Raw genomic sequence first — 17,500 nt, forward strand, 5'->3', positions numbered from 1 at the left:
GTTGAGCTGAGCCACACCTGGGTCCCGCCTGCGGCAGGTTTGAGGTCAGGTCGCGGGCGGGGTGGAAGTCGCCGGTGGGTTTGAGGCTTCTCTCTCTTTCTCTCTCTCTCCCTCTCTCTCTCTCTCTCTCTCTCTCTATACAGTAAAATACCAGAATACAGTAAAACACAACACACACAGTAGTAGTAAATATATAAAAACCTTCACTTATGGGCCCCAAAGTCGGCAAATCGCCGGGTAAAGTCGGCGCTGAGTACATAGAGTTTTTGCGCTACATACCAGTAGGTCAGCTCTAATAGACATTGATATGATCTCGCGGGCAAAATATAATTATACTGCGGACCAGATTTGTCCCGCGGGCCAGAGTTTGACACCCCTGTTTTAGAGGCATATATTTTGGAAATCAAGCTCATCACACCTCCATTCGTGGCCACTAGATGACAGCAGAGAGTAAAAAATTTAAACTGAACCACTCACATCTGAAATTAAATTTCGTTTTTAAAATATAAATAAAAACTCCAATATTGATACGGTCAAATCATATGAAATGGGTTTTTACCTTTAAAAATATTATTTGAGAAATGTTTTGATATTTCTTATATTTTTGTAATTCTTTTCCCTAAGGAGTATTTTACAACAAAAGTTCAGATCTACGAATCTAGCATAGAAATAAGATTTTTTGGGGGTTCATTTTTAAGACGACATTCCAAAGAATCTTCTGACACCAATCACATCTCTCTAAGTCAATTTATCAGGGGGAAGTTTGATAAAGGACTGTGAAAATAAAGGCAAATTTGTGAAAAATGCATTTGGCAGAAGTGGGCGTGGCCTGTAGACGTAGCTCTATTGACCAAACGCGTTGATAAAAGTATTTTAAATCGGAAGAAAATAATAAAATTCATAAAAATCCAAGCAAAACAAAAGGGGTTCAGCACTTCCTGCCAGATTTAAAAAGCCTCTACAGGCCGTGAGAGGTCATGAACTCTGTGATAGAATCTGTAGATAAAGTAAAGTTGTTACTAAACTAAACAGAGCGGAAATGCTTCGTGAATCTGAAGTCTGTGTTTCAGGAGGATCGAGGTTTTTCGACTTGGATCCTTTTTCTGTTTGTGGGAACACGTGGAGCTGAGAGGCCACAATGCCAAAGATCGTATATTCTGATGAAGAAGACTCACTCCATCCTGCCCTTTTAAAAATAAAATAAAATAAGAATAAGAATGTTTTAGTAATTGGCGCCTTACATTTATCTTAATTCCTTGTAAGATTAATAAAAATAGATGGGCAGGACAAAAACAACTGTGGGAGTACATTTTTTTTAACGCATTTTGATACCGTAAACTCATTTAACGCTGCTTTTATGATGTGTGTAGTTTCATATGTTCACAAATGTTATTGTTGTCATGGAAATACAGAGTTAAGGTACTAAATAAGAGTTTCACAGGTGGTAAAACATTTTATTGAACGTTCCTTTACAATGATTAATGTTGACAGGCTCGTTTATGCTAACAGGCCGTGTTAGCTTCATTATAAGGCTCAGATGTGTTTTGCAGCTGCAGACAGATGTTTCGTCTTCTCTGATAGTTAATGTTGTTTCCTGCTTGTCCAGAGCTTCAGTGACGAAGGAACCGAACCGGAGGAACCGAACCGAGCCGGAGTTCTGTGTTTGATGAGCAGAACGTGGTGCGTTCGCGTACCGAGTGGCACCTCCTCATGAATCGCAAAGCTTTGGCCGTGTGACGTCGCGTTTCCCCACGCAAACCCCCTGTTGTGTTTTAAGCTTGAAGCGGTGAGAGACGAAGAAAAGCGGAGAGAGGAACTCAACTCTTTGGTTCTGTTCGAAAATGGCCGAGGTTACGACCGAAGGATCCGAGCAAGACTGCCTGGCGCCGGACCAACAGGACGGAGGAACAGGAAAAACCGGCACGGAGGAGCAGGCCGTGGACGCGGAGGACCCCAAACAGGAACCGGGCGACACGACGGAGGACGGCGCAGGAACTGACATGAACGGCGGCCACGGCTCAGCGGAGGAGCGGGGGAGCCTCTCGCCCCCGGCGCCTCCGGCTCCTCCGGCTCCTCCTCAGGCCCGCACGGACACGAGCTCACCCGCCGGAGAGAAAGGCGGCGACGGCGGGGAGGAAACCGGCGGTGACCTCCGTGAATCGGAGAAAAGTCCCGAAGCTCCGGTGATTAGCATCGAGACCGCACAGGATCCGGTGCTGAAGCAAGAACAAAGAGAGGAGAGCACAAAGAGCGAGCACGGCACCAAGAGACGGGCCGGCCTGGAGCTGCTGCCCGCGGCCGACGGAGAGCCTCTCACCCGCATGGACTCCGAGGACAGGTCGGTAACGGAGCCACGACGAACACGACGAGTTTAACTTCCACACCGGGGGAAGTTAGTTTAGTTTAATGCACGGATGAAGGAAACGAGCTTTAATCTATAATCGCTTATCGATCACGGAGCTCCAGTAGGCGATTTGATGAACTATTAATAATAATAATCAGTGTAAATAGAGAAATGTTTCTCTATAGAGCTCCATCCTGTGCTCCCGCTGGTCCGCTGATCTGATGATCAATCATCTCACGCGTCCATTAGAAACGTTGAACGTAAATAGGAACATAAATCCTGTCTGAATGTCAGACTGTAGCAGATTTCTGACTCATCCAAGTTCTCTCGAGGTTCTCATCTCCCAGAGACCCAGCAAGGTCCCGACCCGGTCACTAAGATCAGGTGTTCATGTCCCCTCAGTGATGAAGCAACATGGTGGGTGGAGATGTGGACACACACGTGGTCAGTCTGACTGAGGCTGATCACTCTGGTTAGAGTAAAGAAGCTTATGCGCTAAAAGTCTGTACCATGAAAGTTTGATCTTTAATATTCCACCCATAGTGTTCATCAGTGACCTCATGGTCCTGCTCAGGCTCAGCTCAGGTTTAGGCTCAGCTCAGGTTATGTGCAGTAAAAAGCTGCGCATGTTCATTAATACTTCATCTATGTGCTCGTAACATCATTAGTGCAATAACATGGTGATAATGGAGCCAGGATAGCTCTCTCTCTCTCTCTCTCTCTCTCTCTCTCTCTCTCTCTCTCTCTCTCTCTCTCTCTCTCTCTCTCTCTCTCTCTCTCTCTCTCTCTCTCTCTCTCTCTCTCTCTCTCAAACAAGATGTCTGCCTCCTCAGTCGCTCATCCTTGGACACAATGTCCAACAAAAAAAGCAAAGTTTCCAAACCATCCCAAGCTAATGTAAGGACCCTGTTACGTCTCCAGTGATCAAGGGTCTGAAAACTTTGGTCCCAAATGTTGGAGGAAGGAAGAATCCCTAAATCCAGAGCGACATGAACCAGACAGAGTAGTAGAGTAGAGGAGTATTCACTGTGCTGCTCAGTGTCAGGTGGCCTCATGTGGACCGGGCCCTGAACTACACGCCATGATAACAGTCGGCCATGTTGAAGCTCAAGTTAGATTGTTTGGCGTCGTCTCACCTCTGACCTCACTCTGTCTCTGTGAGGCTCTGTCCAGAGCAGCATGTGTTGTAGCAGAATCAGGCTCAAATATTAAGCCACGCCTCCTGACCAATCACCTTATTAAAAAAATAGTGTCACCGATCCTGCAGGACTTCAGGGGGTCTCTCCCTTTAAGAGGGGGCCAAGCAGGACCTTTAGATCCTCTCACAGTCCTGCAGGAGGTTCTAGACCAAACCTCTGTGTTCTCAGTGAAGGCTCCAGGGTTCACGTACGCTGCTCACTCACTTTGTGTTGCTTTCAGGATGAAACTACAACAATCATGATAATGTTCAGTCTAAGATCACAGGACCAGAGACAGGAAAGATGCTGAAGACAGAGAGGGAATCTTTATTGGAAGTGAACAGCTCAGGACACTTCACACTCCTCCCCGTTCCTCCTTGTTCCTGTGGATTCGTCCTTACAGACGCGACCTTTGAGGAGTGCTGAGCCTGACCTTCATACTCAAAAAGTTTCTCTGAGCTAGGAGGCCACAAACCTGGCCGAGTGAGACGAGGTCTGTGGAAGGAACGAGCAATGAATCTGGAATCATGAGAAGCTTCTGACTGGAGACCCTGAAGGTCTGAGTTACATGTAGGTGTCTGCTAGGTCACTAGACTCAGTGATCAGATGATGAAACACACATCCAGCAGATCCTCCTGGTCAAGTGGATATGAAAGGAGCAGTTTGGTCTGAAGTGTAGCGCAGCATGAGACCTTTAACCCTTTAACTGTTAAAGGAAGGTGGTGGGAGAGACGATCATAGAAATACAATGCATGTCCACAATCGTCCTTAATGGATTGCTTGAAGCTTGTAAGCGTCTGAATCAGAGTCCAACACCTTCAGTCCTCCTCCCTGTGCTCAGTCAGAGGACTCACCTTCATTATGTAACATCATGGACCTCTGAGTTCATCCTTTTACACAACATGATGACAGTCTGTATTCTCTGGATCTCTGGATCCTGTGTGTGTGTGTGTGTGTGTGTGTGTGTGTGTGTGTGTGTGTGTGTGTGTGTGTGTGTGTGTGTGTGTGTGTGTGTGTGTGTGTGTGTGTGTGTGTGTGTGTGTGTGTGTGTGTGTGTGTGTGTGTGTGTGTGTGTGTGTGTGTGTACATGAGTGTAATCTGCTCCTGTCCTGTGTGTGTGTGTTTCCCCTCAGTGTGAGCAGCACCCTGGTGGACGTAGAGAGCACGGTGTCCAGCGGTCGCTCCACCCCGGCCATGCTGAACGGCCACGGAGGGGGAGGAGCCGGAGCAGGGAAGTCTCTGGGATACACCTGCTGCTGGGATCACTGCAGCCAGCTGCTGTTCACCTGCAGCCCCGACCTGGCTGAGCACATCCGCAACACACACGTGGACAGCCAGAGAGGAGGGGTGAGTGTGTGTGTGTGTGTCCCTAGGTGTCTCCCTGTGTGTGTGTGTGTGTGTGTGTAAACAGTTTTACCTGAGTTTATTCAGAATAATGCAGTTGTGACATAATGTGAATAAGAATCTGTACTTTTTAAATCTAAGTGGACTCTGACAGCACAAATGAAAGATATTAAGATTCACGTCGTAGCATCTCTTGTTGTGTTCATGCTCTGTGTGTTTGTGTGTCCCAGGTGTTTGTGTGTCTGTGGAAAGGCTGTAAGGTTTATAACACTCCGTCCACCAGTCAGAGCTGGCTGCAGAGACACATGCTGACTCACAGCGGAGACAAACCCTTCAAGGTGAGGACCTCACAGGACTGGGACGCACCTGACCTCACTGAGGGGGGTCACTGACCTCTGACCCTCACGAGGACACGGGGCAGCATACTGATGACAAGAGGGTTCAGTTTATGAATGGTGTGAGGCTTTTAAGTGATCTGTCTCTCTTTCCTTTTCTCTCTCTCCCTGTCCCCCCCTCTCTCTCTCTCTCTCCCTCCCTCTCCCTCCTCAGTGTGTGGTGGGGGGCTGTAATGCCACCTTTGCCTCCCAGGGGGGTCTGGCTCGTCACGTCCCGACTCACTTCAGTTCCCAGGGTTCATCCAAACTGTCCAGCCAAGGCAAAATGAAGGAGGAGTCTCCATCCAAGGCCGGACTCAACAAGAGGAGGAAGATCAAGAGCAAACACAAGCGATCTCTCCGTAAGTACACACACACACACACACACACACACACACACACACACACACACACACACACACACACACACACACACACACACACACAGACACACACACACTCACCTCTATTTGACCTTTCCATCTTGTAGCCCGACCCCATGACTTCTTCGATGCTCAGACGATGGACGCCATCCGCCATCGAGCGATCTGCCTCAACCTGGCCACACACATCGAGAGCCTGGGGAACGGACACAGCGTGGTCTTCCACAGCACGGTGACTCACACACACACACACACACACACGCACACATGCCTGTGTTTAGTCCTCATCACTGTTTCAACATCACTATTTACAGAAACAAAAGATAATCATAACACACACATCTCCACTGCATCTCCATCTCCATGCTTCCTTTGCTTTCCTAGTTCCTTGGTTCCTTGGTTCCTTAGTTCTCTCCTCTTGAGACTTCCTTCAGGTCAGCAGTAAACTCAGTGTGTGTTTGTTTCCTTGAGCTTCTGTTTCTGCTCCTTTGTCTGCTCAGGTCATCGCCAGGAGGAAAGAAGATTCTGGCAAAGTGAAGGTCCTCCTGCACTGGACCCCTGAGGACATGTGAGTCCTGCTCTGCTCCATCTGACCGCTGGCTGTCAAACATCATCTCATCTCATCTCTCTCTCTCTCTCTCTGTCTCTCTCTCTCTCTCTCTCTCTCTCTCTCTCTCTCTCTCTCTCTCTCTCTCTGTCTCTGTCTCTGTCTCTCTCTCTCTCCCTCAGCCTGCCTGATGTGTGGGTCAATGAGAGCGACAGGTCGCAGCAGAAGACCAAGGTGGTCCATCTGTCCAAGCTGCCCACAGACACAGCTGTGCTGCTGGACCCCAACATCTACAGGTGTGTGTGTGTGTTGGCCCTCTTCTCACCAGCTCCTCTTGGTTTTGATGACTGAAGTCTTCCTCTCTCCACAGAATGTTCTTCTAATGGTTTCCTGGGAGATTCCAGTGTCGTTTCCTGCTAATCCAACCACAAAAGTGACTTTGGTGGCTCAAGGACGTCTCCATGTTTTGTCCTCTAGTTTTCTTGAGGTGCTTTAGAGGGACATGTTCATGTTACATGTTGTTTGACACAGTTAGGTTGAAAGCTAACTGAGGAAGTTAAAGGACCAGTGTAGACCTTTGTAGAGAGAAACTGTCTTTGTAAATACTTCAGATTTGTAATATATTTTTATACATTTTACTGTACTGTAGATAGTTGTACTTTTTCTGCCAAACATTTTTAAATAGAAGTTTTAAACTGATAATATTTGTCCATGTGCATATATAGCTGGCAGTGCTCTGTCTTGATGTTAATAAACTTTTCCACCCTCCACTTGCAGTCAAGTTCTGTATGGTTCTGACTCAGCACCATCACATCTCTAGACCAGGGGTGGGGAACCTCCCAGGCCGATCGCAGCACAACTTAGATTTAATTTAATGTTATCCTGCCGTGACATTTCATTCTATTTTAATTTAATCCCACCCTTAACCAAAAACTATTTAATTTTAAGTTTTATTTTATTTCATTAAAATAATTTTAATGTGTATTTCCCGATAATTTTCCCAGTAAATTTTGGGAAACTTTCCTGGAAGATTTGCGGAAACTTTCGTGGTAACTTTCCCCGGTAATTTTGTGGAAGTTTAGTTTGATTGAATTTATTTATTAAAGATTAATTTAATCTAATTATATTTATTTTTTGAACTTTCGGGGAACTTTCCCGGTTTCATTTAATCTTATTTAATTATATAAAATTGTATTTAATTTTTGTTTTAATTAAAATGTATATGGTTTTATTGTATCTTATTTTTCTATTTTATTTATTATGTAATCTTATTTTAATTTAATTTTTTTTAAAAATCGGGAAACTTTCCCAGTTTTTTCCTCATGAATTCCCTGGTAATTTTTGGGAAATTTTTTATTTTATTTAATGTTATTTTAACCTTGTTTTTTATCAATGTTTTATTTTTAAGGAAACTTTCCTAGTAACTTTTGGGAAATTTAATTTAATTTTGTTAAAATATATATTTAATTTTGTTTAAATCATTTTTATTTTATTTTGTTTCATTTATTTATTTTTTCGGGAAACTTTCCCGGTAATTTTCAGGACACTTTCCTGGTCATTTTTCCAGTAAATTTTGGGAAACTTTTCCGGGTTACATTCGTGAATGTTTATTTTAATTTTACTTTGTTTAAATACAATATATTTATTTTATGTTTAAATAATATATATTTATTTTATTTTGATAAATCACATTTTATTTTAATTAAATTAAATTAAATACAAATGTAATTATTACTGCATCAATAACAAATTATTTGCAAAAACATCCACTTAACTTAAAGCCCCCCCCCCCAATGGAAGGAAATTGTTTACTGCCAAGATTTCATCAAGGTATTAAAATGTCTTACTCTTAGTTTATTCAGAATAAAACCATTTATTCTTTACAAACATATAAAAATGACAACAACTGGGTGGCAATATATAAAAATTTGTACAAAACGTCCAAAACCATCATTAGAAATCCAAACTCAATCTGGGTTATTTATGTAAATATAATACAAGAGTTGACTTTTCTCAAAGAATACCAACAAATATATTTTTCTCATCTCTTGGTTGCTATAAAACAGTTTGTCAAGCTCGGTACAAAAGCACAGGTTTTGTCATTTCGCAGTAAAAAAAAAAGAAAAAAGGAGTTTAACAGGAACAAAAATAATAACGAGTTGAAATTCAAAAAGAGAATCAGAAGTTTCAGCTTCATGAACGATTCACAGTGTCGCCTTCACATCCATGTGAACTGTAAACATTGTTGCATATCAGAACTCACCTTAATAAATACCATAGAAATATTCACTCTAGAGTTAAACGTCTGTGAGCTAAATGTGTCCATGTGACATTTACAAATGTAAGGCAAAATGTAAGGAAAAGTATTTTCTGAAATATAAAACTTTTAAATGTCACTCCATTAATTTGAGCGACTCCGGTGGAGTAAAGTAACGTCTGCTAATATGATGAAATGTTTATGAAGTGATGAAATGAAATATACAGAAGAAGAACAGTTTAGGTTCATATAAACATTTGTACAAACGTTTTTAACAAATACTGGCAAGCCTCAGAAAACGGTGACAAATCTTCTAAATGGAAGAGGAGTTGAAGGATCTACAGTAGATTATCATTTGCAGGGAAGATCTTAGCTGACACCAGCTGTGATGCAGTCTGAAGTTATTTTGCGGTGCTGTTTACATTTACACATCCTGGTGAAAATGCTTTGAGCTCAATTTGATTCTTGCAGATTACAGCACATCCAAAACAAAGATGGATTCTTGGCTACAGAACCACAAATGAATATTTACGACTCAATTTATTATCTCTCACTCTTTACTGAAGGGAACTTTCTACATTTAAAAAAATACAATCTTCATCTCATCACAGACTGCAGCTGCTTTTATAAAGCGTGTTGTTGGCAACATTTGTGTTGTTTGTGAAGCGTGAGCATGTTGTTGTTGTTGTTATTCAAAGGGCTCCTCTGTATCTGATTGTCAGGCCCCAACGCAGTCCAACATGCTGCTCAATAAATAATCCCTCAGCCTCAGCTCCCTCAGCCTCAGCACCCACAGCACAGTGAGGCAGTCGTAGTGTAGTGTAGCTTTGACCTTTAGTCTGCTGGAACAGACCAGCAGGTCAAAGTGAACAGGTTGGTTTGATTGGACAGAGCTCCAGTGAGGTGTGTGTGTGTCGGACCACAGTGATGTCGTCATTCAAATTTGGTTTGTTTATCTGCAAAAAGAACAAAGCCAGAGCATCGTGAGAAAACAAACCTTGCAGGGATAAACTTAGCATTTTTAAACTCATTAAACTCCATGCAGATACTCAGAACATCTGTATGATAGCAGGCAGGAGAGGAGAGAAGCAGGAGCAGAGTGAGGTGGAAACACAGGTGAGAGGATGAGGGCAGGCAGAGTAACGGACCCAGGTAAGCTGCTAGAGCAGTGCTGAGTTGGAGTCAGAGTCTGAATCAGGGCCAGGGCTTAGCCTGATGGATTCCTGAGCCTGCCTGAACTCTTGGTACTCCAGACGGAGAGCATTGAAGCGGGCCTCGCTTAGGGAGCGGCTGAGCTGGCAACCAGGTGGGATGACTGAAGGAGACGGGCCTGGGAAGGCATCAGGAAGAGCAGACGCATGGATGGAGACATGATGGGAGAAGCTCAAACACAACCACAGCACAAGGATACAAGGGCACAAGGATACAAGGGCACAAGGGCACAAGGGCACCATGGCAACATGTCAACATGCAATAACCATCAAGCACCACACTGATCATGAACACACGTGCACAAGTGTAAACACACAAACAACATGGTGGAGTGACGTGATAAGAGTATTCACCTTTCTGCTGGCGGTCCCGGAGGCCAGAGGAGGAGTGAGCTCGTTCAGACCGGAGCTCGCTCCTGCCGTTCCGAAAACCCGTGTGTGGGTATTCGGACCTCATGGCCTCCAGGACCTCTGAGTCCACAAAGGCATCGGCTGAGTCCCATTCATAACTCTCATCTACTGAGGCGTTCCTTCTAATGACAGACATACAGAAACACACGGTCAGATGAGATCAGTCAAGACAGTGGAGGCAGGAACAGCTGGAAGAGAGCAAGAGGGTTACATCCAAACACAGAGCTGGTGTGTGAGCGGCACCAGAAGCTCCAACTTACAAACAAATCAATGTCACTGAGTTTGTACCTAGTTTTGCTGAAAATCGTAACATTTAGTAAAAATCACTCTGATGTTATCAAGCAACATAAAGGAATCCCTCAGCCAAGGAGACGCTGGCTCCCGTGTGTTTGCTGTCCTTTCACCTTTTGGATCTCCTCACCGGCCGCTCCATCTCAGCTCTGTGGCGCTCGTTCTCCTCCGTGGTTTCGGGCGAGCTGAGCAGTGTGGGCGTGACGGAGAGCGACTGTCTGAACAGACCGGCGCTGCCCCGCCCACTGCTCTGACTGGCATAACTGGTCCTGCCCCCCTCTCTGACCTCCCGGTACTCCGGCTCCGCCCCCCTCCCTGGCATCCTGTCCGCTTCTCTGTGATACTCCACCTCCCTTAGTGGGACGGGGGCATAGTAGGGCGAGGGCCAGCTGATGCCCCTGGGGAGATAGGACCTAGGGGGGCCCCTCCTGGGCTCCATGGGTCTCATAGTTTCCTCTCTGAAGCCCGGCCTGTGTGAGTACTGAGGCACAGGGATGTTGGAGTGCATAGGGATGTATTTATGTTGGACAGATCTTATAGAGTCTTGATAAACGGGAGACCACCTGGAGGACTCTGGGAAAACTGTGGCCTGCCTGCGTGGGTCAGAGGGTTCTGGTCTAGGGGAGGCTGAGGTCTGTCTGGGTGGGTACATAGGAGTGAGGTAGGAAGGGCTGACCAGAGATCTGTGTGCATAGTGGGGCCTCTCTAAGCTCCCCACGCTGGGCCGTCTGAAGGGAACGTACTCTCTCCAGGACGGGCCGGGCCGGGGAACAGAAGGCGGGCTGCGACCCAAACTGTACGACTTTACCCTGACATCTGGGTTTGGGAACTCATCCCAGTAACATCTCTCAGACACGTAGGTCCTCGGGCTTTCAAAGTGTTCCCACCTCTGTGAGCCCAAGCTGATGGACTTCTTGAGGAAAGGGCGCGGCGGCCCCATACCTGAGAGGGTTCTACAGGGGCCCATGCTGAAGGACTTCTTCATGAACGGCACAGGGACTTGACAGATCCGTGAGGCGATGTTGTTGGTCCTGCTGCCCTGAGAAGCTTGTCTTTGGGAACGCTCTGTTAAAGACTCAGAACTTTCCACAAAACTCTGTGTGGCGTGTTTAGAGGCGATATCTGCCGCGCCTCTCGCTGCACTCAACATGTGGGTCGATCTGGATCCGGGTCTGGACTCGTGCCTGTCTACGCTTTCAAACGCACTTTGCAATTTCTCCCCATAAAGTTGCTTGGCAGTTTTGACCGGAGCATGAGGGAACGCTTTGATCTGGTCTGGGAACCGAACTCTGAGTGAATGTCTGAATCCCTGCTTAGCCGCAGAATCACAGCCGGCCTCTGCAGGACCCACGGGGCCAGCTTCCTCAAAGCAAACACTCTTTTGGTGAGAGTCCGCTTGCCGGTGTTCCTGAATATGAACCTCCCAGTTTTGAGGGACCACATCTGGCTTACCCACCAGAGAACCTTCTGGGCTTTTTGCAGCAGTGTGTGTGACGTCATCTACAGGTTCATCCACACTCATCTCAATGAAACCTGGAAGGCTCAGGTATTCCAGTATAGCGCTTGTGTGCAGTGAAGACACTGAGGGAGAAGCGGCTGCAGGTCTGGTCTTGAAGGACTCTGACATTCGAGGGACAGAAAATTCAGACTGGTCGCTTTCAACCTCTTCTACAAGAGTTAAAGAGGCGATGGGGCTGGGAGCGTCAGAGAAGAGACACCTCTCACTCCTCCTGGAGCGAGCTCGCACGCCCTCTCTCTCTAACTCAGAGTCAAACCCTGAACTTCGCCGGACATCCATGCCATGACTCTCTCTGTCTTTGGCCTTTGCTCTGGCTTCGTACGGTAAAGTAGAATAACCTGAAGGACTGCCGTCCCGTCTGTCTGCTCTCTCCTGCTGCCTGTACGGTGCCGCAGCCTGAGAGTGAGCCGGACTCTGAGGCATCTCGCTATCGACCGAGAGAGTTCTGACAGCTGAATCCCGCTGCTGAGTACTGTAGGCACGTGAGGCCGTGGACCTTAAAGCAAAGCCCCTGTCCTGTTTCCTCTGGTGCCAGGGCTCGGCCTCAGCCATGGATTTCTTAAATATATCAGGTTGTCTCTCAGGAGTCCTTGACTTGGCTCTCTGGGGCGTCCCTGGACTCAGAGCAGGGGGGCTTTGTGAGGTAACATTGGGAGAAAGCATGGGGAGGGAGGTGTTCTGAGTGACTGGAGAGTACGAGGCATCCTCAGGGAGAGAGTCCTCCGTGCTCTCCTTTAGAGCCCATGAGTGAGGATGTGGCCTGGGTGTTGTGGTGACTTCCTGTGGGCTCTGTGCTGGAATGAGGCTGGTGACTGATCGGACAGGACTGAGGTCCCACTGCATACAGGAGCTGGGCAGCTGCTCCATGGGACTGCTGGTGTTCCCAAAGTAACAGGCTTTCCTGTACTCAGACACCCGACTGGTCTGACCCGAGGGTCTGTGTTTCTGCCTGATGGTGACCTCTTGTGGTTTCCATACAGGCTCCTCCTCCTCTGGCCCGGGCGTGTCTCTGTGAGGGCTCTCCCTCTGATCTGACTCATCTCTGTGTCTTCTCTGATTGGCTGTGTAGCTCTGCAGCTCCCTCTCCATTTCCTCCCTCTCCTTTGCCAGTTGGACACACTTGTTGACGCTGTCCCTGTCCAGCTCCATGTCCAGATGTGAGATGAGGGTGCTGTTGTTCGTCTCTCTCTGCATCGGTTGGTAGCCAGACTGCTGCGGCCTGTCTCTCTCCCAACCCAGGAACGTGGTCCTCCTGCTCAAACTGGGGAACAGGTCTTCACTCTGTCCAGGCGCGCGGTACCTCCCGCACGGTTTCTTCTCGCTGTTGTCTGAGTAGAAGGTGGCTCTTTCCAGCAGGGCCTCAGATCCCTGTTCATCATCGGAGTAAAAGCAGCCGTGACGGGAGAGGCTTCTGGCCACTCTGCCAGGGGAAGACGGAGGCCTGCTCAGGTCTGGGACGTCCACAGTGAGAGGAGAACCTTTCCTGTCGTCCCTCTCTGAGCTCAACATGCTGGACTTTGGGGAGTCCCTGAACGACGTGCGGCTGCTCCCTGATCCACTCGCCCCGCTGTTCCTCTGCAGGGGGTCCTTCTTCACGTTGGTCTGATCAGAGGGACTGGAGCCCTCAGGCAATGGCTGGACCATGAAGCGTCCATCGGGGCCTCTGGAAATGGACTCCAGGGCCGTGGGCGAGGGGGCCTGAGATCCAAGGTGACTTTCAAAGAGTGTGTAATGTGGCGGTGGAGAGGAGTTGGAGAGGAGCTGCCTCCTCTGGTCCTGGTACTCCCCTCTGCTGCCTTTATCAAAGGAGGAGCGATCGGACTGTGAGGAGGAACTTGGGAAGAAGGGAAGCGGGGGGCACAGCTTCAGCTTGAGGACGCTGTCCGGGCTGTGAGAGGACGAGCGAGCTCTGGAGACAAGACAGAGAGAGACAAACATACTTAGATTGTACTTTATAAAAACACAAACAAGCTGCAGTCAGAAACAAGCTCAACGTTCTGCAAGTATCCATGTTCGGTCCAATCAGAGGAGCAGGCTTGTTGGGCGGGGCCTTAAAGAGACAGTACTCTCTCTCTCTCTCTCTCTCTCTCGCTGTGCTGCAGCAAAAGCGCGCTGAAGTGTGTGTGTGTGTCTATTTGCACACATGAAAGCATTGCAATGGTTTCAGAATAGATCCCTAAAGCAGGACACTTACACTGGAGACAAACTCTTCTGGAAGGCAGAGGGGAGATCTGGGAAGAGGTGAAGAAAGGTCACAATATTATAAATGATGACGAAAGTGTTAAACTAATTAAAGTAACATGGCAACGAATGTGTGTGTGTGTGTGTGCGTGCGTTACCCGATCTCCTCTTCCTGCGTCGCCGTCTCCTTTGACTCATGAAGCACGCCGTCACCAAGGAGAGGACGATGGCCACAAACAGGAAGCACACTCCCGCAATCACACCGGCCATCAGAGGCTCTGGGACCTCCAGGAGCCTGGGGCGCAGCGGGTAGACCTCCATCCCTGATGTGACACCACACAGCAGGGTCAAGGGCTACGTTCTGCTGGGACACTGTGGATCTAAACCTGTGTGTAGTTGTGTAGTTGTGTAGTATGAAGCTACTCACCCACAGTGGACACATTAACAGACTCGCTGGGTTGACTGAGCACTTTGTTGCTGCGTGACATCAACCTCAGATCATAACTGCAGTCCTGAGAGGGAGAAGATCAGTGGTTTGATAATAATCCATCACACTGAGCCACACACACCTTCACTCGTCCACATTCACACAACTGTGACTCGCTTCATGATGAGACACACAAACACTGAGTCTTTACCCTTAGCAGTTCTTCTAACAGCAGCTCAGTCTGATTGGCACCGATGCTGTTGCTGATGATGACCCAGGCGCCCCGGTCCCTGCGGCCCTGCAGCACAAAGCCGCTCAGAGACGCCAAGGGAGCCGCAGGAGGAGACCACAGCAGGAGAACCCCTCCGCCCGTCAGGTTCACCCACAGCTGCGTGGGAGGATCCAGGGCCGGGGGGGCGGAGATGGCGACAGGTACTTCTGTTGGAACGGCTGGTGAGAAGACTTAACATTAGCTACGACACATGACAACACACACACACACACACACAGCCTGCTGGAAGAGGAAGAGGAGACGCTACCTTGAGTCCGTGCGGTCACGATCTCACTGAAAGGTCCAGAGCCCAGTTTGCTCTGAGGCAGGACGCTGAACTGGTAGGCGGTGCCAGCAAACAGCCCGGGCACCAGCAGGGAGGTTTTGGATGTGGGCACCGGCAGAGACGCCCATTCATGTTTCCCTCTGGACGCCTGCTTGACCCTGAGCAGCACAACACACACACACACACAGCATGTCAACACCAGGGAGCAGATCAGAGTGTGTGTTAGTGTGTGTGTGTGTGTGTGTGTGTGTGCGCAGGGTTCCTTACTGACCAGACAGTGAACTTCTGAGTGTATCCACCATCAAACCCAGGCACCCAGGTGACGTCGGCCTGGTTCATCTCAGCGCTGACGGACACTGACGTCACCGCCTGTGGACTGGTGCCTGCAAACACAGCAGCAGAGCTTTCATGTTGAGCTCTACACAACATTTACAGTGTGTGTGACGACACTGAGCGAGAGAGAGAGTGAGTCAGCAAACCCACCCAGCACCAGGACCTGCGTGCCTGCACTGACTGTGGCCACGCGGTTAGAAGCCAGGCACTCCCAGCCCCCATGGTGGTCTTTACTGAGCGGCTGCAGCAGGAGGGAGCCGTTAGCCAACACGGCGTACAGGGAGTGAGGGGCGGGGCCGACCTGCAAGGAAGAGGGGGGAATGGAATAAGGAGGAGAAGATGAAGAAGGAATGTTTATGAGGCAAGCCGAGGGGAAGATCCTCTCTACCTTGTTCCAGGTGACGTTAGGGGTGGGGTCTCCGCCGGCCTCACAGGGGATGATCAGCTCTCTGCCCACTTCCTGGAGATACTCAGGCCGGGGCGCCACGCTGAAGGAGGGCGGGTCCTGAGAGAGGGAGAAAGGCTCTGGAAGATGAAGAACTGCACACACCTGAGGGGGGAACCTTCTGCGTGTCCAGACAGGGGGAGGGGCTTACCTGCAGGATGACCTGTGTGGGCTCAGACTGACCCAAGGTGCCGTAGCTGTTATAAGCTGTGCAGCTGTACACGCCCACAGCGTTGTCGTTGGCTGCAGCGATAAACACGGAGCCCTCAGAGTTCATCATCCAGCCTGGGAACTGGACAGAGACAGATCGTGGTAAATCACATGTATGTTCAATGTAACATACATGACTCACATGTTCCTGACTCATAACTCACATTGTTCAAATTCAAATTGTTCCCGTCTTTGGTCCAGTTCACGTACAGCATGGGGGGGTCGGCCTGGACCGGGCAGAAGATGAAGCCCTGCATGCCCGCAGGTAGGAATGTTTCCCTGGGCATGCGGCCGACACGAGCCGGGTCTGAGACAGGAAGTGAGAGGGAGCGGCGTGAAGGAGATAAAGTCAAACAGAATAAAAACACCAGGCTGCTCCTCTTCACCGGCTTACGTTTGACTTTGAGGTGTGCCGACGCAGTGGGCGGGGTCAGGATCCCGTTACTGGGGACGCAGGTGTAGTCACCAGCATCCTCTGGGACCAGATCAGGGATCAGCAGAGAGCCGTCCACCAGAACCTTCACTCTGGACTGAAGGGACCTGAAGCATTGAAGAGGAGAGGAGACACACATGAGGACAGAATCCACAAAGAACCTTAGAAGATATCAAGCATCAGAGGTCCATGAACTCACAGGATGTGGTAAACATTCTGTCCTTGTCTCAGCCACTCAAAGGTCAGGTTGGAGGGATACGCCTCAGCCTGGCACTGCAGAACGGCATCCTGGGTCATATTGAGTGTGGTGTCCTCAGGGGAGATGATGATGACTGGAGGACCTGAGAGCAAACAGGAGACACACAGATGTTAAAGATGAAGAAGCTCACTCATATGATGTGAGTGTAGGTCTGTGATGACTCTAGCAGTGTCAGAGCCCAGCCAGCAGGTGGCAGTAGAGTCCATGTGAACAGGAGGATGGAGTGTGTGAGTGTGTGTTAAACTCTCTCACACGCTGAGGAGGAGTGTGTGTGTGTGTGGCAGGTGTTGCTTTCAAACGTAATGTTCCGTTCTGTCCCAGTCTGACCGGCAGATAAGCAGAGACTGAAGCGCTCCCCTGTAATTAACATTTCCCACACTGACCTTTGACCTGCAGCTGGGTGGAGTGGGTCAGGTTCCCCTCTGAGTTGGACACGTGACATTTATACACTCCTGAAGTATTCCTGGTGATGGAGTCCAGGGACAATGTGCCATTGAGCAACTAAAGAAGGGGGGGGAGGTGAAGAGTAAGAGGATCAGAGAGGAAGGGAAGGAGACAAGGAGAGATCAGAGCAACAACTCCTACATAAAGGCTCAGGTTAACATATTATAAAATATATCCTCTGTTGTAATGTCTCACTTTTATTCTCTCATGTTTCTCTATTGGGCTCTCGTCTTTGTGCCAGACGACGGTTGGTCGAGGGTTGCCATGGGCGCCGCAGCTGAGAGTCAGAGAATCGCCCAGCAGAACCTCCACAAAGGTCGGCGGCGTCTTGATGAACACAGGTGGCGCTAGA

General features: G+C 48.6%; 2 protein-coding genes across 3 annotated transcripts in view; one reads left to right on the forward strand and one right to left on the reverse strand.

The window, feature by feature from the left end:
* Positions 1-1,737: 1,737 nt before the first annotated feature.
* Positions 1,738-6,930, forward strand: LOC143015076 (zinc finger protein aebp2-like). Its single transcript, XM_076169123.1, has 8 exons — positions 1,738-2,338; positions 4,656-4,869; positions 5,097-5,204; positions 5,416-5,602; positions 5,731-5,855; positions 6,124-6,191; positions 6,353-6,466; positions 6,541-6,930. Exons 1-8 carry the CDS (start codon positions 1,842-1,844, stop codon positions 6,551-6,553), a joined length of 1,326 nt encoding a protein of 441 aa, XP_076025238.1. The 5' UTR covers positions 1,738-1,841; the 3' UTR covers positions 6,554-6,930.
* Positions 6,931-8,217: 1,287 nt separating this feature from the next.
* The window catches only part of igsf9b (immunoglobulin superfamily, member 9b), a 27,996-nt gene continuing 18,713 nt past the window's right edge, over positions 8,218-17,500 (reverse strand). The window contains exons 5-22 of one of the 2 annotated variants that reach the window (XM_076169235.1): positions 17,344-17,495; positions 17,088-17,205; positions 16,645-16,786; positions 16,407-16,552; positions 16,177-16,319; positions 15,954-16,094; positions 15,746-15,862; positions 15,508-15,658; positions 15,296-15,407; positions 15,007-15,182; positions 14,679-14,917; positions 14,468-14,552; positions 14,199-14,363; positions 14,054-14,090; positions 10,454-13,768; positions 9,993-10,171; positions 9,576-9,757; positions 8,218-9,383 (exon numbers count right to left, since the gene is read on the reverse strand). In XM_076169235.1, the coding sequence (XP_076025350.1) occupies positions 9,588-9,757; positions 9,993-10,171; positions 10,454-13,768; positions 14,054-14,090; positions 14,199-14,363; positions 14,468-14,552; positions 14,679-14,917; positions 15,007-15,182; positions 15,296-15,407; positions 15,508-15,658; positions 15,746-15,862; positions 15,954-16,094; positions 16,177-16,319; positions 16,407-16,552; positions 16,645-16,786; positions 17,088-17,205; positions 17,344-17,495 (5,588 nt within the window). In that variant the 3' untranslated portion in view covers positions 8,218-9,383; positions 9,576-9,587. The remainder of the gene's footprint in view (positions 9,384-9,575; positions 9,758-9,992; positions 10,172-10,453; positions 13,769-14,053; positions 14,091-14,198; positions 14,364-14,467; positions 14,553-14,678; positions 14,918-15,006; positions 15,183-15,295; positions 15,408-15,507; positions 15,659-15,745; positions 15,863-15,953; positions 16,095-16,176; positions 16,320-16,406; positions 16,553-16,644; positions 16,787-17,087; positions 17,206-17,343; positions 17,496-17,500) is intronic. The other variant, XM_076169244.1, reaches the window with a different exon arrangement.

This window comes from Genypterus blacodes, unplaced genomic scaffold (genome assembly GCF_046128005.1).
Source record: "Genypterus blacodes isolate CSIRO-AG114 ecotype Tasmania unplaced genomic scaffold, CSIRO-AGI_Gbla_v1 ptg000014l_1, whole genome shotgun sequence".
In the NCBI taxonomy this organism is placed as follows: domain Eukaryota; kingdom Metazoa; phylum Chordata; class Actinopteri; order Ophidiiformes; family Ophidiidae; genus Genypterus; species Genypterus blacodes.